A 22,957-nucleotide genomic window follows, 5' to 3' on the forward strand; every position below is an offset into this window, starting at 1 on the left:
AATGAAATAGGTTCTTGACATTATTTTCTTGGATTTAAATTATGACTTCACATTACAACTTTTGGGGAAGTTAAACAGTATATCTAATCCAAAGAAACAAACTACATGGATGAAGATTACGGCCAACATCCCGAGACATGCAGGGCACACAAAGCAAGGGTTGTTTAGGTATAGGAAAACTGATCATAATACAATTATTTACAATAATGCAGTAATCCCTTGCCACGTCATGGTTCACCTATTACGCCCTCAGTACATCACAGGGGTGGACTGATTGTTTTCGATTTTTTTAGTCTGAACGTTTTCGACAGACTAACATGTTTAAGAATGAATATTTTCGACAATGATTTGGCAACTTAGACTGATTATTTTCAATGGTTCTGCAATATATTTTTCAATCATGATTATTTTCGACACATTAAAAACATTGGTTGGAATGTTTTCGAAACTAAATAAACTTCACTATGAATGTTTCCGACAGTAAAAAAATATTGAACTGAATGTTTTCGACACTAAAAAATGGTAAATTCTGAATGTTTTCGACACTGGATAAAATGAACTGTCACATCACGTCACGTTTAGACTTAAACAAAAGACTATAAAAACTAACCTAACCTAACCTAACCTAACCTAACCTAACAAGATAATAATCAAAGAAGATCTAAAATGGCTGAATGAAGTGTCGAAAATATTCCAAAAAATATTGATTTAGGTCAATGATGTGTCGAAAATAATCCAAACTGTAAATAGCTAGGTAATTGTTGTCGAAAATAATCCAAAACGGACACTAAATGTGTAAGAGTTGTGTCGAAAACAGTCCAAAAAAACATAAAATGGGTTGTCGAAAATAATACTTCTTGGCAAGAATCGAAAACATTCAGTTTAGATTACTTTTGTAGAAAATCGAAAACATTCAGACTAAAAAAATCGAAAATAATCAGCGACCTCCATCACAGATTTCCCTGGCTAATACATGTAAATTTATATTGTGGACTCCTTAGTATATCACAGGTTTCTACAGCCAATGGGTAATTTATATATTTTTTTTATTTTAATTATTTCAGTGGTAAAATAAGCATTTTCTAGCCTAAAAACTATTAAATCAATAAGTAAATATAAAAATACAGTACATTACTGTACAGCACATTAATGAAGATTATTATTAATGAAGATTATGTATTAAAAAAATACATAGTGTACTGTTGATGAGTAAACAAAGAATTGTGACAATATTGTCATCATCATCATCAATCAAGTTGTATTATCTTCACAAATGAGTGTACCAAATTAAATTTTTCTTTCATACATAAGGATGTATCTAAAAGTAATTCTGAGTTTAAAAAGTGTTCAAGAGTGTAGAAAGGTTTATAAGCGAGGAGGTGGTGTACTCTGTGCTGTAATAACATCACAACAAAAATGGCTGCCAATCCATACTTACATCAGTTATACTCGCTCATTTATTGCAGATAACTACAATACTGTCTGCATATATGCAATGACATGCACTAGTAAGTAAAGTACTGAGTCTTAAATATATAAAAGAATGAAAATAAAGGAAATGGGATGGGTAATTAATGATATTAGTGATGAATCTTCACCAAGAACCTCATCGCTGAGAACAGCAAGTGCTCCATAATACAAATCACCAAGTGGATAAGCATCAGCCATATGTTCAATGCTACAGAGTTCAGCAGGGCTGCCATTTCTATGGCAATGTCAATGTTTTGTTTACATTATCCTGGGAGGTGCCTAAAACTGTTCAGTTGGACAACTTGGGCGACCCAAGCCATTCAAGTCGTGCTACTGAATGCAACCTTGTTTCTACTTTGCAGATTTTCACCTATTGCAGGGGACTTTGGAATGTAACACCTCCTGATAGTTGTGGGATTACTGTACTTTACCTCAAAGGACATTATTTACTCATAGTTACTAATATTTGTTATTTTATATATATATATATATATATATATATATATATATATATATATATATATATATATATATATATATATATATATATATATATATATATAAACAGCTGTGGATCATGTTATGGTACACATAACCATGTTGTCATGTTCACAGACTTCTGACTGTCATAAGCAGTGGTAAGACAGGGTGAATCCTGTTATAGCATTTTATGACTGATAATAGGAGTTTATAGATGACTCAGCCTATTAAGGAACTCATTAAATGAATCTCTGGTCATTCTAAAGTAATTGAAACTCTTTATCACTTCTGAACTCCTCATACAGAGTAACAAGTCTGGCAACATTAATGTTATGCACCAATTTCCTGCTATGTGAACATTGCTTTTTCTTTCCTTTTGAATATAAACAGTAAAGAGAGAGCAAGTGATCTTGTGCATCCGTGTTGAAAACTAGAATCAACTAAAGTCACCGGGCAATACAGTCATGACACACAGGCAGCCACAGGGGTGGCAGGCACTCGCACCGTCACAGTCAGTCACTCGCAAACTCTATTCACAAGGACTCAACTCACTTTCCCTTGTCTCCTTCCTCACATGTCTTGTCTTGTCAGTCTCAATACTCTCTCTCTCTCTCTCTCTCTCTCTCTCTCTCTCTCTCTCTCTCTCTCTCTCTCTCTCTCTCTCTCTCTCTCTCTCTCTCTCTCTCTGTCCCTCAATGCCACAGGGTGCCTCACATCCTGCCTCCCAGGTCACTACCTCTGCCAGATGACACTTAACTAACTTGCAAGACATACATATGAGTCATGCAGATTATCAATGCTGGTAAGAATAATTGCTACTTATACTATACATGCACTCACACTCACAAAATTACTATTAAACAGTACCATATAACAATTATTCCAAGGTTAGCTAACCTCACACACACACACACACACACACACACACACACACACACACACACACATACACACACACACACATGCACACACACGGACACCTTCATGACCCCCAGGGCCTCAGAGGTCAACCTATAAGCTTGTGTCAGCTCTCCTTCCATTAGTGCTGTAGATAACGGTGCCAGCCTCTGAACAACGAGCCACACAATGCTGCTAAGTCATCCACACATGTACTCATATGTATTCACTTATGGACTTATATGAGGATGCCTCATACACACAGCATGCTCATGTGCTCTCCTGTAGGGCTGATATATATGCGCATTTGTAACAGTAGTAGGTTAATCTTTTTTTTTTTATTATTATGTAGGAAGGACACTGGCCAAGGGCAACAAAAATCTAATAAAAAAAAATGCCCACTGAAATGCCAGTCCCATAAAAGGGTCAAAGCAGTGGTCAAAAATTGATGAATAAGTGTCTTGAAACCTCCCTCTTGAAGGAATTCAAGTCACAGGATGGTGGAAATACAGAAGCAGGCAGGGAATTCCAGAGTTTACCAGAGAAAGGGATGAATGATTGAGAATACTGGTTAACTCTTGGGTTAGAGAGGTGGACAGAATAGGGGTGAGAGAAAGAAGAAAGTCTTGTGCAGCGAGGCCACGGAAGGAGGGGAGGAATGCAGTTAGCAGGATCAGAAGAGCAGTTAGCATGAAAATAGCGGTAGAAGACAGCTAGATATGCAACATTGCGGCGGTGAGAGAGAGGCTGAAGACAATCAGTTAGAGGAGAGGAGTTGATGAGACGAAAAGCTTTTGATTCCACCCTGTCTAGAAGAACTGCCCCAGACATGTGAAGCATACTCCATACATGGACAGATAAGGCCCTTGTACAGAGTTAGCAGCTGGGGAGGGGGTGAGAAAAACTGGCAGAGATGTCTCAGAACACCTAACTTCATAGAAGCTGTTTTAGCTAGAGATGAGATGTGAAGTTTCCAGTTCAGATTATAAGTAAAGGACAGACTGAGGATGTTCAGTGTATAAGAGGGGGACAGTTGAGTGTCATTGAAGAAGAGGGGATAGTTGTCTGGAAGGTTGTGTCGAGTTGATAGGTGGAGGAATTGAGTTTTTGAGGCATTGAACAATACCAAGTTTGCTCTGCCCCAATCAAAAATTTTAGAAAGATCAGAAGTCAAGCATTCTGTGGCTTCCCTGCGTGATATGTTTACCTCCTGAAGGGTTGGACGTCTATGAAAAGACGTGGAAAAGTGCAGGGTGGTATCATCAGCATAGGAGTGGATAGGACAAGAAGTTTGGTTTAGAAGATCATTAATGAATAATAAGAAGAGAGTGGGTGACAGGACAGAACCCTGAGGAACACCACTGTTAATAGACTTAGGAGAAGAACAGTGACCGTCTACCACAGCAGCAATAGAACGGTCAGAAAGGAAACTTGAGATGAAGTTACAGAGAGGAGAGAAGCCATAGGAGGGTAGTTTGGAAATCAAAGCTTTGTGCCAGACTCTATCAAAAGCTTTTGATATATCCAAGGCAACAGCAAAAAGTTTCACCAAAATTTCTAAAAGAGGATGACCAAGACTCAGTAGGGAAAGCCAGAAGGTCACCAGTAGAGCGGCCTTGACGGAAACCATACTGGCGATCAGATTAAAGGTTGTGAAGTGATAGATGTTTAAGAATCTTCCTGTTGAGGATAGATTCAAAAACTTTAGATAGGCAGGAAATTAAAGCAATAGGACGGTAGTTTGAGGGATTAGAACGGTCACCCTTTTTAGGAACAGGTTGAATGTAGGCAAACTTCCAGCAAGGAGGAAAGGTAGATGCTGACAGACAGAGCTGAAAGAGTTTGACTAGGCAAGGTGCAAGCAGGGAGGCACAGTTTCAGAGAACAATAGGAGGGACCCCATCAGGTCCATAAGCCTTCCGAGGATTTAGGCCAGTGAAGGCATGGAAAACATCATTGCGAAGAATTTTAATACGAGGCATGAAGTAGTCAGAGGGTGGAGGAGAGGGAGTAACAAGCCCAGAATCATCCAAGGTAGAGTTTTTAGCAAAGGTTTGAGCAAAGAGTTCAGCTTTAGAAATAGATGTGATAGCAGTGGTGCCATCTGGTTGAAATAGAGGAGGGAAAGAAGAAGCAAAGTTATTAGAGATATTTTTTGGCTAGATGCCAGAAATCACGAGGGGAGTTAGATCTTGAAAGGTTTTGACATTTTCTGTTAATGAAGGAGTTTTTGGCTAGTTGGAGAACAGACTTGGCATGGTTCCGGGCAGAAATATAAAGTGCATGAGATTCTGGTGATGGAAGGCTTAAGTACCTTTTGTGGGCCACCTCTCTATCATGTATAGCATGAGAACAAGCTGTGTTAAACCATGGTTTAGAAGGTTTAGGACAAGAAAAAGAGTGAGGAATGTACGCCTCCATGCCAGACACTATCACCTCTGTTATGTGCTCAGCACACAAAGACGGGTCTCTGACACGGAAGCCTCGGAGTCCCCAGATGGGGACTCCGAGGCTGGTGTAGGAGTCACCATGATGATTTTAAAATTTTTGAGTGAAGGGTGTGTGTGTTACTAGGTGCTTGTAGTTTTGTGTGGAGGAAGAGAGTTGTCTTTAGAGGGCAGGCTGTGACTGCCCCTTTGTGTTGTGAGACACAAAGGGAAACGTTCAGTGAGGTCACAGCTGGGTTTAATGATAAGTTCACAGCACCCCCTGAACAGTGCTTTAGACCTCACTGAGAGTAATTATCGTTTTGTCAGGTGTCTACTGCCTGGATATCACGTCCATGTTAATGCAAGCACGAAGCTTACATGTCATGGAAAAGGGTTTGGTGACCTTGCCATATACATAAAAAAAAAAAAAAAAAAAAATTGTGGGGCACATGTCTAGTATGGCTGTAATAGCACTTGAGTGTGGAGAAATATGATATTTTCTAAGTCTAGTGAGCTCTGTACATCAAGAGTAAACACTGAAATGATTTTCTTTTGTTTATATCTGGGATTTGTGGGTAGTGGCATGAGTCATGCAGATCATCAATACTGGTAAGAATAATCGCTACTTACATTATACATGCACTCATTCTCACAAAACTACAATAAGACGGTACCATATAACAATTATTTCATGGTTAGCTAACCCTCACACACACATGACACCCTCTTGAGCCCAGGGCCTCAGAGATCAACCTATAGGCTTGTGTCAGGTCTCCTTCCATTAGCACTGTAGATAACAGTGTCAGCCTCTGAACAATGAGCCACACAACTTTCATGGTATTTATACAGATGATCCCTCCAATCACGCACTGCCACTCATGAGGCCATTTGTGAGACTGCCAATTATGACTTTCTGTGGTAGGTTCAGTTACACTTCTCATTTTGTTTTAGAGATGCGTCAGGTGTTCTGATAGAGGATCACTGTCATTTGTTAATATGGTTAGCCAGTGGAAGGAGGTGAAGCGGACAGTGCCAGTGTTCAGCAGGATAAAAAAGTCACTATGTGAGAAATTTAGCAACAGCAATGGTTAAGATGCAATATACAGACATTAGGAAGAGGTTCCATGTGTTTATTAAGGAAGCCGCCAAACTGTATCCACCTCCATCGCCCTGAGAATGTCCACACCACACTGGTAAAGCATAATGGTGTAATTTTTGAGGTCCCTTGTTAGGTTAGGTTATGCTAAGTTAGGTCAGATTAGGTTAGGGGTATTTCTTGATAAGAAGTTTGCCCCCATTACTCCTTCAACCTGCCTAACCCCTCAAACAAGCTTATGGGCCTGTGGGGAACTGGAGGTTTTGGTGGGGGGATGAAAAATAAGTGAAATATGAGCATTCGAAAAAAACTCTAAGGAAATTTACTTTAATATTTCGAATTTCCCTAACCTTTCTCTAACCTACTCTAGACACCTCCCTTGCTAGGATGTTAACCCAATCTAGCCGGTGGGGCTGCACCCCCCCTGGATCCCCCTTGCTAGGACACTAACCTAACCTAGTATAACCTAACCTAATCTAACCCAACCTAGCATAACCTAACCTAATCTAACCTAACCTAGCATAACCTAATCTAACCTAGCCTAGCATAACCTAACCTAATCTAACCTAAGCTAGCATATCCTAACCTAACCTAGCCTAACCTAACAAGGGAGCTCAAAAATTATACCATTATGCCTTACCGGTGTGGTGTTGATATTCTCAGATCGATGGAGGTGGGTAGAGTTTTGTTGATAAAGGTGTGAAATCTCTTCTTCATGTCTCCATGCCACATCTTAAACATAGCTGTAGCTAAATAACCCACATAGTGAGTTTTCCTCCTCCCAAACACTGGCACTTTTCTCTTCACCTCCCTCCCCTGGCGTTCGATTGCATTTGTATGTGCTGCAGTGTCGGGATCAACGAAGTTGTAGGAGTGATTCACAGTCAGATGTTTAAACCCTTCACTCTCCAAACAACTGTACACTTTCTAACAGTCACTAATAATATTTGTTCATGGTAAAATACGATACTACCTACCATGGGAAATCATAACTGATGCCAGCACGAATGGCCTCATGAGTGGCAGTGCGTGATTGGAGGGATCTGGTGTATAGATACCATGAAATCCTAATATGAGGCAACCCACAAACCCGTTATAAACAACATAAAATCATTTCAATGTTTACTCTTGACTGGAGCAGAGCTTGCTGGACTTAGAAAATATTGAATTTCTCCACACTCCAGACACGTGCCCCCAAATTTTTTTTACTTTTATGGCAAGGTCACTGAACCCTTCTCCATAAAATGTGAGTTTCGTGCTTACAAGTAATACGGACGTGATATCCAGATTAACCAGGTTAGGTCATGCTAGGTTAGGTTAGATTAGATTGTGCTAGGTTAGGTTAATGACCTAGTGGAAGGGGGGTCCAGGGAGGCACAGCCCCACCAGCTAGGTTAGGTTAACATCCAAGGAGGTGGGGGAAGGAACTGGGGCAGGGGTGTCCAACTCATGCCCCGCAGGCCAAATGTGGCCTGTGAGGTGGTCTTAAGTGGCCCGCAAGGTGACGAGATTTTTCAACTCGTTACTATAAATGTTATAACTGAGGAAAATGTAACAACTGTTAAGACAAGACATAATAATTTTTACCTTTTTGCCTTAATAATGTATTTTGGTAAACCAGGATGACCAGAAAAGTAAGTCGTAATCTTCAGTCTTGCCAATAAGTAATTACCAAATCTTTGATGGCCCTCGAGACCAAGTGCATAATTGGCCCTCAAAAGGATTTGAGTTTGACACCCTTGGTCTAGGAGCTAGAAGTTAGGGAAATTTGAAATATCAAGGTAAATTTCTTTAGATTTTCTAACGCCCTTATTTCATTTATTTTTCATCCCCTCCCCCCCACCAAATAATAATAATAATAAATAAAAATTTTCCGCAGGTCCTTAAGCTTTTTTGAGTGGTTATGGGAGGGGGGGGCGGAATTTCTATCAAGAAATACCCAATAGTACTAAGACTTACCCCATTTCGTCGATTGCAAGAATTTTCCTAGAGTGAGAATTTTCCAATTTTCTAAGATATTCCTAGAGTGGTTCCCTCCTGTGTACGGTACGTGTACGTGTTATGTAGGTATACGTGTTCGTTACAGTAGTATTAACACTTAGCCCATTCGGTCAAGATTGCAGCCACAATGAAACTAAACTTCCTCTGCCGGAAAAAGGCTCCAAGGATAAAAAAAAAAATTTTCCTAGAATCTTGATCTTGATCTTGATGGTAAAGGTGGCACAGGATCACTCCTGAGCCAGGCCTTTGGATCGGCAACTCCTGTAGAAGGGAAAAAAAAAAAAAAAAAGAGAAACGAACAGCATCCTCTATCCTAATTGTTCATACACCTGGCACGCCACATTCTCTCCAGAAACTCTTTCACCGCCTCAATCATCCTTTCATTCGCCTCTCTACACAGTCCCAGCAACAACACCATCCACTCTTTTCCCGTCATCTCCACTCTTTCATTCCTATCATGCCCTAACTCAGTCAGTATCACTTGCATCATCTCATTCCTGTCTCTGGCATACTTCACACACTCCAGCACCACGTGTTCCACGGTCTCATCAATTCACTCATAACAACTACGTCATCTGCATAAAGGAGCACACATACTTTATCATTCCCCACACTTACTCCTACATTCATTCTCATCCTGCCTGCTAGTTCCTCTGTATACAGGCTAAAAAGGGTTGGTGACAATATACAGCCCTGCCTAACTCCTCTCTCACTCTTCACCCAGTCTGTTTCTATGTCTCCTAGCCTGTATCTAGCTCTTGTGTCCACATATATACTTTGCACTATGTTAACTATCTTTGCACTCAATCCAATCTTTTCGGCCAGTCGACGTCCTAGCCTCTCATTCCCTTGTGGTTGAGGTGGACCCCGTCTCTCCCGAAGAATTTGTCCTGGTCAAGGATCCCATCCATGTCCAGGAAGCTCACGTTGCCCTTCTTCTCTGCCATCCATTCCATCTTGACCTTCATGAGTTCCATGCATATCTTGCGGTTCGTTTCTCTTCTAACCTTCTCATACTGCACTCCTTCCCGTGGGCGCCGCAGGACCCCCACTGATCTTGGTACATCTTGATCTTGATCTTGATGGTACAGGTGGCACAGGATCACTCCTGAGCCAGGCCTTTGGATCGGCAACTCCTGTAGAAAGGGGAAAAAAAAAAAAGAAAAACGAACAGCATCTTCTATCCTAATTGTTCATACACCTGGCACGCCACATTCTCTCCAGAAACTCTTTCACCGCCTCAATCATCCTTTCATTCGCCTCTCTACACAGTCCCAGCAACAACACCATCCATTCCTTTCCTGTCTTCTCCACTCTTTCATTCCTATCATGCCCTAACTCAGTCGGTATCACTTGCATCATCTCATTCCTGTCTCTGGCATACTTCACACACTCCAGCACCACATGTTCCACCGTCTCATCCTCTCCCTTGTCACACATCTGGCACACTTTGCTGCGGGACTCAGACCACCTGTAACTCCTTGCATTCACATCCATACACTGTGCCCTCGCTCGGAAGAGAAGATCACCGCCCAGGCTTCCATCATACCACCTTTCATACCTCGGGGCCTCTTTCTCCTTGTACCATTCCAGGGTCTTCTTTCTTTCCATCTCATTCTTCCATTCATTCAGTCCCACACATTTCACTTCTTTGTCTATCTCATTCCTCCATTTTCTCACATCCCATTCAGCTCAGACTCTGCCTCCTCTTGTTACCATCCATTCACGCTCATTTTGATTCCTCCCAGCCATTGTTATCATCCACACAACTTGTAATCCACTCCTGTCTCTCATTTTCATGCACCTCTTCCTCCATTTGCTTCCACTTTCATTCCACAGGTACACCTTCCTTGCTATTCTTGCATCATCCATTCTCTCAAGGCTAATCTTGTACCTAAGTGTGGCTTTTGTGAGTCTTTCTCTAAAGGTGTTCCATCCCATATCACTTCTCAAGGCTTCAACTGTTGTGCACCTTGGTGCACTCAGTGCCATCCTTGCTACTCTATTCTGGCCCACATCTAATTTCTCGATTTCATTTTCAATCCATGCAATCACATCCATACCATACATTATACTTGGCACAGCCACACTCTTCCACACTTCTCTCAACACATCATATTTACTTGCTCTCATCCCTGCCGCACTTCCCAATCGACCTCCCCACTAGTTTACCATACTTATCTTTTAATTTTTTGCCTTAGTACACCCACTAGGATTCATCCACATCCCTAAGTACTTGTATTCCTGCATCTGTTTCAACTCATTCTCTCCAAGACTCCATATTACATTACTTTCATCCTCTGACCTATTCACAATCATTACCTTGCTTTTCTCACTGCTAAACTTTGGAGTACTCCAAAGTCTTTTCCATACCCATCCATAACATCCAACAAGCTTTGAAGCTCATATGCCAATTCACTCATAACAACTACGTCATCTGCATAAAGAAGCACACATACTTTATCATTCCCCACACTTACCCCTACATTCATTCTTCTCATTCTAGCTGCTAACTCCTCTGTATACAGCCTAAAAAGGATTGGTGACAATTTACAGCCTTGGCTAACTTCTCTCTCACTCTTCACCCAGTCTGTTTCTATGTCTCCTAGTCTATATCTAGCTCTTGTGTCCGGATACATACTCAGCACTATGTTAACTATCTTTGCACTTGGTGACAATATACAGTCTTGGCTAACTTCTCTCTCACTCTTCACCCAGTCTGTTTCTATGTCTCCTAGTCTATATCTAGCTCTTGTGTCCACATACATACTTTGCACTATGTTAACTATCTTTGCACTCAATCCAATCTTTTCTAAGACTCTACCTAGCATTCCTCTGTTCATTCTATCATAAGCTTTCTCTATATCCAGAAAACCTAGGTACAATTTACCCCCATCCTTCTTTTTCTTCTCAATCATTTCATTCACCACAAACATATTGTCCTCGGTTCTCCTATCCACACGAAAACCATTCTGTTCTTCACCCAGCACTCTAAATCTCTCAATCCATTTACACAGTCTCTCATTCAACACTGCAACTGAAAACTTTACCTATTGTATTCCCTAATGCAATTGGCCAGTAGTTCTTCAACTCATTCATACTCTTAAATCCTCCCTTATGCAACAGACACACTCTGCTCTCATTCCACTTTCTTGGCACTCTCTCTTCATCCCACACTCGGTTGAATAATTAATTCTATCAGTCACTAACTCCCCACCATTCTTGTAGAACTCATACAGTATATCATCTGGACTTGCTGCCTTGCCATTCTTCTGCCTTCTCACACACCTCTCCACTTACTCCCTACTGATTCTTTCATCCATTTCATCTGTATTCTTCCTTTCCAGTGTCACACATCCTTCTCTCACACTAAACATCTCACCTACCCTACCTACTTCTTCCCTGAACCCTTTGATTGCCTCCTTCTCTGTTATAACTACACCATCCACTTTTGGACTCTCTACACCAACACTGCCTGACATAATCTCACCTCTCATGAACTTGTACCATTCACGGCCATCTGCCATACCTTTCTCCCTTAAAGATTGAATCACACTCCTTTCACTCTTCACTTTAGCATTCATTATCATTTGTCTTGTCAATCGCTGCTGCTTCAGATATGCTGCCCATGCATTCTGATACTTATCCTCTGCCTCATCACTTTCGCCCACAAATTTTCCTAAGGGAGGGTTTACGCAGGGTTGTTTTTTCACCTGGCTGTTTGCAGCCACCTAGAGCAGCCGGCAGGTTTCACTTGAAAGCATTCACACGGTGAAGAGCAACCAGCCGCTAGTCCGCTATCCGGTTGCATCAAAGGATAAACAATCAAGATGGAGTCCTCCTCCTCCGAGCTGGTTGCTATAATTCCAATTTTGCTGTGCTTAAAGAAAAAGCAAAAGAATAAATGATTGTGAATTAATTTCTGGTCTATATAGCCTTGGAGGCTGTGGTGCTCATGATGCCTTGTGGTACACACATGCTTGGCTGCTGGCTTCCTCATTTATGATGTAAAACCAATTCCGCATCTATTTTCCATTTCTTTTTTTATAGATAAATTTAAATATTTTATTTATTTATTGAATATAACAATACAGTCGATGATTATTACTAAAGCAATTTCCAACAATATTTCTCATATTTTCAATTTAATATCAACAGTTGTGACCGGTTTGACATGTATTAAGATCATTGCAAATATTACGATTTGAATCATATCTAATGTTGACATATAATATCAGGTCCTCAGCAAAAATCTTGGTTGGGGATTGAATGCTGTGTATCAAGATAACTTGTATAAAGTAGAAAAAAGTAGAGGTCCCAGAACAGAGCCCTGAGGAACTCCACTTTCAACATTCCTGGAAAAACTTTGCCAGTGGTTAACTGTAACATTTATCTTCCGATTATAAAAAATAAATAAATAAATAAATAAAACAAAATAAAATAAAATGAATAAATAAAAAAGATCCAAAGTAAAAGCTAACCCCTGTTACCCAATGTATGCAATTTAGAAATTAACATACCATGTTAGACGACATCAAAAACTTTGCAGAAATAAAAGATAATTAAATCTACATTATAACCCATGACGAGCTATTGCGTTATTTTATTATATGTTGGAACTAATTGGTCCTCGGTGGAGTGGCCTTGTCTGAAACCAAATTGATTGTAAGTAATAATAATATTGTTCGTTTCAATGTAGTCATAAACACAGGGTTAAGACGTTAGGTTTGGTTAGGTTGGATTAAGTATACTTTAATTAGGTTATGTTAGGAATGTATCAGTCATCGTATTTTGATCCTTATGAAACAAAACAATGCGGTATGGAAAATTCCCTGTATTCAGGAATTTTTTTTTAGGAAATTTCCCTAAACGAAATTTTACCCAAGGCTTTCCTTGGAGCAAGAGTGCTGATTTCATGCACTAGGCATCAAAATACAATGATTGATGCATTTCTTATTACTTAATGTCAGGCTATGGATTTTCTCAAAATTTAACTACTGTGTAATATATAGACAAAGGAAAAGTGTGTTTTCTTTCCCTGATCTGTGTGGCTGTTCTTCCCACTGAGAGTGACTGGCTCAGAGCTGCAGCTGTTTCCAGCCGCCTGTAGAAAAGACCTCCCCATCACACCATGAATCGTGCAAAGTTTTTTTTTTTTTTTTCCTGATACTTTTTTCTTATTTTTTCTTATTTATATATTTTTTTAATAACACCCAACAGTATACAAGTAACCTTGCAATATAGTCACGACACAGCAGGCACAAAGGTGATCAGGCACTCGCTCCGTCGATTCAGTCACACACGAACCTTACCTGCAAAAGCTCAATTCGCTTTACCTTGCTCACACATCTTGTCGCGGTCTCAGTACTCACGCCTCAAACCCTGCCTCCAATGTCGTCACCTCTGCCATGTGACACCTATTCTAGCTTGTAAGATAAAACTACGAGTCATGGTGATTACTAATACTGCTAATGGTAATTGCTACTTACACTATTTATGCACACACTCATAGAACTACAATTACACGATACTATATAACTGTTTCATGGTCAGCCAACCCTCACCCATACACAAACATACACACACACACCATCATGAGCTCAAGGGCCTCAGAGATCAACCGATCTCTTGACAGCTCTCCATTAGCACTATAGCTAAGGAGTCAACCTCTATAAACAACAAGCTACAAAAGGCTGTTCCATGCACACAGCATGCTTATGTTCTCACCTATAGGGCTGCTACATTAATGCGTTTTGTAACAATATCTTATCTAATAAATAAATAAAAATTTAAAAAATATTAGCAGAGGTATAACCTGTATTTGCAAACAAGCATGCCATAAATGTATAGTCCCCTGAAGTCACTGGCGAAGCAAAAATATGAACCACAATTTGGCAGAGCCGAGGTGGCAGAAAGATAGACATCATTGACATGCATTATCTGCTTATCCACACCACTGCTTATCCCAACTATTTCCCATGGTTTCCAGCATGTATTGATTCATTCATCCTATAAATTCGGTAGCATTTTCATGTTCCTACTTGGGCTAAGATTAGATGGCTTTATTAAGTTCTGTGACAGCTCTTAATAGTTGTAGCAAGTGCAATATTGTGCTTTATAATATTCTTGGTTGAAAAGCTAGTAGTGCCATGCAACCCTAATGTTACAGTACTTTTTTTATTATTTTATCTATTTATTTTATTTTATTTTATTTTATTTTATTTATTTATTTATTTTTTAGTTCCAAGAGGTCACTTGGATTCTAAGGCTTAATGTAAGTGAGCATCCCATTCACGTTTTAAGTTCCTTTGGCATCTCTAGGGAATTTGAGGTAAATAACACCATCGACCCTTATCAACCCACACCGGACAAACTCCAATCATTTCACAAATTGGTCTACTGTTTCTAGTTCTCTTCTAAACTGTAATATGACCACCCATCCCTCTCTATTATCCACCATCATATGCCATTAGGGAGAGGACAATTGTGACAAACAGCGGCACTAGTAGGCTCTCAGGGAACACCATTCATCCAACCTGCTGTCCACCACCACCCTTTTCACCTCCACGGTTCCACTGTGCATTGTTTCCATCACTCAGATGCTCCTGAATTATCCTTGGTTACCCTCTTGACATGACTTTAGAGACACTATTCAACCAGATGAAAAGAAAAAAAATAGTGAAGGTATTTTTGATGCAAGGCCCCATAACATATCTTCCTTTTTCACATAACCAGCCCTTCCATACACATCTACTCTTTTAATCCAAATGCAATCACCATGCACAGTTTGGATGCCAGACCTTCCATTCCAGTGATGTTAACTTTTCATGATAGGTACACAGCCGGAGAGACTTCTCTCTCATCTCTTCCTGCATGTTTCCATGCTCACAAAGAATGAAGCCAATTACACTGCAACAAAATTTCACTTTTGTCTTGTCCTTGGCCCCAAACCAAAATTTTCCAATTATTTCTATCTAAACAAAATTGCAAAAGAGTTATTTTGATCCTAAAACTTTGCTTTTGCAGTTAGAACAATGAATCTACATTTTTGCCTTATTTCATTATAGTATGGATTACTGTTGGTTTTCATGTCAGGTAAAAACCTTTGCAAAATCTCACTTGCTTATCAAATTGTTTTTGATATGTTGCAAATAAGTTAAAACAATGAAAGAAAGAATATAAAATATTCTAAAGATTTTTAATTTTAATAAGATCATTCTTGAACTGACCAGATCTAGCAAGAAATTTCTCATATTTAGAAGAATATGCTTACATTTCAGAAATATTCTCAAATCCTACAGAATGTTCTACCAGACACTTTTGGAAGTTTCTAGAACATTTTAGAACATTATATTCAATGTAAACATTTCCAGAATATTCTAGAACTTTCTAGAATACAGTAGAAATATGTAGAAGTGTCAAGAATTTTCTAGAATTTAAAGAATTTTCTAAAACGATTCAGAATATTCTAAAGTAGGTTCAAGAATATTCTAGAAAGATTGAGAACATTCTGGAACACATTCTAGAAAGACTAAGAATATTCTAGAGTACTGCTTGACAATATAAACCACCAATCAGTTCTGCTTTGGCTGTCTGAGGAGACATATCACAAGAGGTGAAATGGCATCAAGAGGCTGCAATCATTCTTCAGATACATTCTGCTACATATGTGGTCAATTCATCAAGACAAGAGCAAAGAAGTTCTCTGTGACAGCATCTGGAAAAATGTGTGAAGCTTACAAAGCATTTTTCTGCTGTGCCAGTTGGGGACCAAGAAAAGACCTAGGCATCCCATTTTGCTTGCGAGGATTGCAAGAGAACAGAAGGTAAATTAGCTGTTAGTTTTTTGAGAGTAAAATCCAATTAAGAATTAAGAATAAAAATAAGTTTAACAGAAACTCATACAGGATGGTATAGAGGGGATAACAGAGCCATGAAATTTGCTATTCCTAGAATATGACATGAACCTACTGATGACTCAAATGACTGCTTTTTCTGCATGGTGGATCCTTGAAAATACTGATCTGGGAAAAATGTACCTGCTGTTTTCTGTTCAGACATTCCATCTTCCATTGCACCAGTACCACACAGTGCTGATCTTCCTGTACAAGCTCCTCCAGAAAGAAATCAACTATCAGAAGAAAGCAGCAATTCAGAAGATGAGCTAAACAGAGAGGAAGACTGTGACATCACAGATATAGTTATAGTTAGGAGGAATCCTTACTACCCAACTAATTACTAATTACTAAAGGAGGAGGCAGTAGACACCTGACGAAACGATAATTACTCCCAGTGAGGTCTAAAGCACTGTTCAGGGGGTGCTGTGAACTTATCATTAAACCCAGCTGTGACCTCACTGAACGTTTCCCTTTGTGTCTCACAACACAAGTCACAGCCTGCCCTCTAAAGACAACTCTCTTCCTCCACACAAAACTACAAGCACCTAATAACACACACACCCTTCACTCAAAATTCAAAATCATGGCAACTCCTACACCAGCCTCGGAGTCCCCATTTGGGGAGGGAACCATAAATGTCCCCAGTTTGGACTGCCTTTCTGTCAATGACCTTAAGTGTCTTGACACCCCCCCTCAACTTTTTCTTCAATAACTTCTGCAACATTCGCTGTCTAAGATCTAATTTTCAATCTGTAGAACACCACCTCTCCTCTTCTAAACCTCATCTTCTTTTCCTCACTGAAACTCAGGTGTCTGAGGCAACTGACAGTAGCCCTTTTTATTCCCTCCTACTTTTTCTATCCTCATTTTCGATCCAAAGCTGGATGCTGCGTTTATGTGCGCAATGACTTAACCTGCTCTCGTGCCCATGCTCTTGAATCTTCTGAGTTTTTCACCATCTGGCTACGACTATAGAGTCACTCTCAAATTAAATTTATCTGTGCTGTATACCTCTCACCTAACTCTTCTGACTATAAGAAATTCTTTGACTATTTAACTTCCAAAGTGGAGCACATTCTGACCCTCTTCCCTTTTTTCAGAGATCTCCATTCTTGGAGACTTCAATGTTCACCACCAGCTTTGGCTTTCCTCTCCCTTCACTGACCATCCTGGTGAACTAGCCTTCAACTTTGCTATCCTCCACGACCTAGAGCAATTGGTACAACACCCTACTTGTATTCCTGACCATCTTGGAGATACGCCCGACATTCTTGACCTTTTCCTGACCTCTAATCCTTGTGCTTATACTGTCACCCTTTCTTCTCCATTGGGCTCCTCCGATCACAATCTCATATCTGTATCTTGTACTATCGCTCCAATCCCTCCTCAGGATCCCCCTAAGCGAAGGTGCCTCTGGCGTTTTGCCTCTGCTAGTTGGGGGGACCTGAGGAAGTATTTTGCTGATTTTCCTTGGAATGACTACTGCTTCCATGTCAAAGACCCATCTTTGTGTGCTGAGCGTATAACAGAGGTGATAGTGTCTGGCATGGAGGCGTACAGTCCTCACTTTTTCTCATCCTAAACCTTCTAAACCTTGGTTTAACACAGCTTGTTCTCGTGCTATACATGATAAAGAGGTGGCCCACAAAAGGTACTTAAGCCTTCCATCACCAGAATCTCATGCACTTTATATTTCTGCCCGGAACCATGCCAAGTCTGTTCTCCAACTAGCCAAAAACTCCTTCATTAACAGAAAGTGTCAAAACCTTTCAAGATCTAACTCCCCTCGTGACTTCTGGCATCTAGCCAAAAATATCTCCAATAACTTTGCTTCTTCTTCTTTCCCTCCTTTATTTCAACCAGATGGCACCACTGCTGTCACATCTATTTCTAAAGCTGAACTCTTCACTCAAACCTTTGCTAAAAACTCTACCTTGGACGATTCTGGACTTGTTCCTCCCTCTCCTCCACCCTTTGACTACTTCATGCTACCTATTAAAATTCTTCACAATGATGTTTTCCATGCCCTCACTGGCCTAAACCCTCGGAAGGCTTATGGACCTGATGGGGTCCCTCCTATTGTTCTCCAAAACTGTGCCTCCGTGCTTGCACCTTGCCTAGTCAAACTCTTTCAGCTCTGTCTGTCAACATCTACCTTTCCTTCTTGCTGGAAGTTTGCCTACATTCAGCCTGTTCCTAAAAAGGGTGACCATTCTAATCCCTCAAACTACCATCCTATTGCTTTAATTTCCTGCCTATCTAAACTTTTTGAATCTATCTTCAACAGGAAGATTCTTAAACATCTATCACTTCACAGCCTTCTATCTGATCGCCAGTATGGGTTCCGTCAAGGCCGGTCTACTGGTGATCTGGCTTTCCTTACTGAGTCTTGGTCATCCTCTTTTAGAGATTTTGGTGAAACTTTTGCTGTTGCCTTCGCCATATCAAAAGCTTTTGATAGTCTGGCACAAAGCTTTGATTTCCAAACTACCCTCCTACGGCTTATATCCTTCTCTCTGTAACTTCATCTCAAGTTTCCTTTCTGACCGTTCTATTGCTGCTGTGGTAGACGGTCACTGTTCTTCTCCTAAATCTATTAACAGTGGTGTTCCTCAGGGTTCGGTCCTGTCACCCACTCTATTCTTATTATTCATTAATGATCTTTTAAACCAAACTTCTTGTCCTATCCACTCCTATGCTGATGATACCACCCTGCACTTTTCCATGTCTTTTCACAGATGTCCAGCCCTTCACGCAGGGAAGCCACAGAATGCTTGACTTCTGATCTTTCTAAAATTTCTGATTGGGGCAGAGAAAACTTGGTATTGTTCAATGTCTCAAAAACTCAATTCCTCCATCTATCAACTCGACACAACCTTCCAGACAACTATCCCCTCTTCTTCAATAACACTCAACTGTCCACTTCTTCTACACTGAACATCCTCGGTCTGTCCTTTACTTATAATCTGAACTGGAAACTTCACATCTAATCTCTAGCTAAAACAGCTTCTATGGAGTTAAGTGTTCTGAGACGTCTCCGCCAGTTTTTCTCACCCCCCAGCTGCTAACTCTGTACAAGGGCCTTATCCGTCCATGTATGGAGTATGCTTCACATGTCTGGGGGGGTTCCACTCATACTGCTCTTCTAGACAGGGTGGAATCAAAAGCTTTTCGTCTCATCAACTCCTCTCCTCTAACTGACTATCTTCAGCCTCTTTCTCATCGCCGCAATGTTGCATCTCTAGCTGTCTTCTACCGCTATTTTCATGCTAACTGCTCTTCTGATCTTGCTAACTGCATGCCTCCCCTCCTTCCGCGGCCTCGCTGCACAAGATTTTCTTCTTTCAACCCTATTCTGTCCACCTCTCTAATGCAAGAGTTAACCAGTATTCCCAATCACTCATCCCTTTCTCTGGTAAACTTTGGAACTCCCTGCCTGCTTTTGTATTCCCACTTTCCTATGACTTGAATTCCTTCAAGAGGGAGGTTTGAAGACACTTATCCTTCAATTTTTGACTACAGCTTTGGACCCTTTTTATGGGACTGGCATTTCAGTGGGCATTTTTTTATCGGATTTTTGTTGCCCTTGGTCAGTGTCCCTCCTACATAAAAAACAAAAACAAAAAAAAAAAAAAAAAACAAAGAGACCTCTGTGACCATCAGAGATCTTGGTTTTGACAAAGCTAAATGGTAAGCTTTTGATTTCACGGCTGAAGGAATGGGATTTACTTGATGACAGTGTGTAAGTGACCAGCCAAAGAAGATGTCACAAATATTTTTCCAGTTTCTTTGCAAAGGAGAACAGGCTATGCTACTGCAATGATGTATCAGGCTTGTCTGATGTTATTGGAACTGCTTGTAGATGTAGATGAATGGAGACTCTTCATTGACAGCTCCTCCAAAAGCCTGAAAGCTGTACTTCTGCACAATGGAAACAAGTATCCATCTCTGCCTCTTGCTCATTCTGTGCATCTTAAGGACTACAGCAGTGTAAAGTTTCTACTAGAAACTTTGAACTACAACAAGTATGGCTGGGAAGTTATTGGAGACTTCAAGATGGTGGCTTTCTTGATGGGACTGCAAGGAGGTTTTACCAAGAATCCTGTTTTCTTTGCCTTTGGGGCAGTAGAGACAGAGCAGCACATTACCAGAGAAAGAACTGGCCTCCAAGGACTGACACTACAGTGGGAGCACACGATATCAAACATGAGCCATTGGTAAATCCTCAAAAGGTTTTTTGTTTCCTCCACTACACATCAAACTGGGTCTCATTAAACAGTTTGTTACAGCTCTTGACAAGGAGTCTGCTGCCTTAAGATATCTTCAAGACTTCTTTCCTAAGCTTTCAGAGGCAAAGGTGAAAGCTGGTATCTTCACTGGACCACAAGTAAGGAAAATTATGGAGTGCTCAGAATTTCTACAGAAGCTCACAGAAAAGGAGAAAAAAGCTTGGGAGTGTTTCATTGCTGTAGTACAGTGCTTTCTTGGCAACAACAAGGCTGATAACTATATAGAACTGGTTGAAGCTTTAGTGAAAAGCTATGGTGAGATGGGCTGCAGAATGTCCTTGAAGGTCCATATCCTAAATGCTCACCTTGACAACTTCAAGAATAAATTTTTTTTGAATATTATATTGAGTGTAGAAAATCATGATTTAAATAAAAATTAAATATGCTACATTAAATATGATTTAATTGTTATATTGAAAGTAAAAAATTGATTTAAATAAAAATTAAATATAATGAATTAAAAATTATTCAAGTGTTACATTGTGAGTAAAAAAATCATAATTTAGATCAAAACTAGATATACTAAAATAAAAATTACTTAAATGTTACACTGAGAGTAAAATATCTAATGATATACTCGTATATATATATATATATATATATATATATATATATATATATATATATATATATATATATATATATATATATATATATATATATATAAATATTATATATATATATATATATATATATATATATATATATATATATATATATATATATATATATATATATATATATATATATATATATATATATATATATATATATATATATATATATATATATATATATATATATATATATATATATATATATATATATATATATATATATATATATATATATATATATATATATATATATATATATATATATATATATACACACACACACACACACACACACATAAAGATGTGAAGCACACAAGAAAAGTATAATAAAGTCTACTTGTTTTGTACTGATTGTACTGATTCTGTACTGGTCCTGCAGCAAGTCAGTCATCAGTGAATCATTGCCACCTCTTACAAGAAATATATTCAAATGCATAAAAAAGAAAGCAATGTCTTTTGATAATAACAATGAATGTAATTATGAAGTTCAATGAGCTTAAAACTCTGTTGTGATATATGTTAGTAGGACTCAGACATGCCTGACTTTTTGTGGTTCTTACTCATGCCAATCACTGTCTGTCAGGTTTTATGGCTGTTAACACTGTCCACAACTTACCCAACCCACCTGCAGGGGTGTCCAGCACCCCTGCGGGTCTATGCAGCTTGTCTTGGCTATTCAGGGCAGACAAAGATGGGTGGAATGGAAGTCGCAGGGGTTTTTTTCAATGTAGGCTTACAACACAAATCCTTGGTATACATGAGGACACGAGCACATTCTGCGAGTTCAGTTTGGGCACACAGTTACTTAGTCAGGTGTACAAACACCACACACTTGGGATTAGACACAATAACAGAGGCAGGTAGTGTGGGGGAGGTTGACTCTGGGCACACGGCAACTACTACAACTTTGCCGCCTGCCCTGCACCACTTCCTTCCTTGAGGGGTGACATGCTACTTCCCGCCACTATTCAGCTGTTATCCCACACACATTCAGATACTCACAATACACTACATGCCTCATTTACAAAATAAATACCTGACACTACACATGCATTACTTACAGTAATATTGGCCTTCCTGGCCACCTATGTAACAATAATAATAATAATAATAATAATAATAATAATAATAATAATAATAATAATAATTAATAATAATTGTTACATTTTGACAAAATAATAAAATAAAAAATAGGAATGTTTGTTTTAGTGTGTGTGTGTGTGTGTGTGTGTGTGTGTGTGTGTGTGTGTGTGTGTGTGTGTGTGTATGCTAGGGAACTTACATCTGTGTGCATGTGACTAATACTTTCTGCTGACACACACACACACACACACACACACACACAAAACAAAAATAAGTAAATAAGTAGGTAAATAAATAAATAAAAATATAAATAAATAAATAAATAAATAAACACCAGAATGCCTCAGAAAAAACACCCTCCATAAAAAAAACACACAAACAAAAAGTCAGCAAAACACACATACAAAATCAGTCACTCTTACATTCCCCCACTAAACCAAACAGCCCCCCAGTAAAACATCCAGTCACTCACTCTTACTCTTACTCTCCTTAACTGTGCCCTCTCCCAGCTGTGGCTGTGGTGTTTGTTGCCCCGCTTGCTGTGAGACACAAACATCCACATGCAGATGAACAATGAGCCACAGCAAACACCAGAGAGGCAACAGACACAAAGCACCCACATCAAACACCCAGTTGGAATAGACCAAGGAATCCACCACACTATACATGAGTGCTCGTTTGGATCCAGTCACCGTCC

The 22,957-nt window shown here is 39.5% G+C and overlaps 2 protein-coding genes across 10 annotated transcripts in view; both read right to left on the bottom strand.

Moving 5' to 3' along the window:
* The window catches only part of LOC135105640 (histone lysine acetyltransferase CREBBP-like), a 49,277-nt gene extending 40,410 nt beyond the window's left edge, over positions 1–8,867 (bottom strand). For 2 of the 7 annotated variants that reach the window (XM_064013995.1, XM_064013994.1), the window contains exons 1-2: positions 8,332–8,851; positions 7,013–7,214 (exon numbers count right to left, since the gene is read on the bottom strand). In XM_064013995.1, coding sequence (XP_063870065.1) covers positions 7,013–7,113 — 101 coding nt within the window. In that variant the 5' untranslated portion in view covers positions 7,114–7,214; positions 8,332–8,851. Of the gene's footprint in view, positions 1–7,012; positions 7,215–8,331 lie in introns of all 7 variants that reach the window. The other 5 variants (XM_064013997.1, XM_064013996.1, XR_010270935.1 and 2 more) reach the window with 4 other exon arrangements.
* A 13,008-nt stretch (positions 8,868–21,875) lies between these two features.
* LOC135105642 (glycosylphosphatidylinositol anchor attachment 1 protein-like) overlaps positions 21,876–22,957 on the bottom strand; it is a 34,419-nt gene continuing 33,337 nt past the window's right edge. For all 3 annotated transcript variants that reach the window (XM_064014003.1, XM_064014004.1, XM_064014002.1), the window contains exon 13: positions 21,876–22,957. This exon is cut by the window's right edge and continues 125 nt beyond it. In XM_064014003.1, coding sequence (XP_063870073.1) covers positions 22,725–22,957 — 233 coding nt within the window. In that variant the 3' untranslated portion in view covers positions 21,876–22,724.

This window comes from Scylla paramamosain, chromosome 12, assembly GCF_035594125.1.
Source record: "Scylla paramamosain isolate STU-SP2022 chromosome 12, ASM3559412v1, whole genome shotgun sequence".
NCBI classification, from domain to species: domain Eukaryota; kingdom Metazoa; phylum Arthropoda; class Malacostraca; order Decapoda; family Portunidae; genus Scylla; species Scylla paramamosain.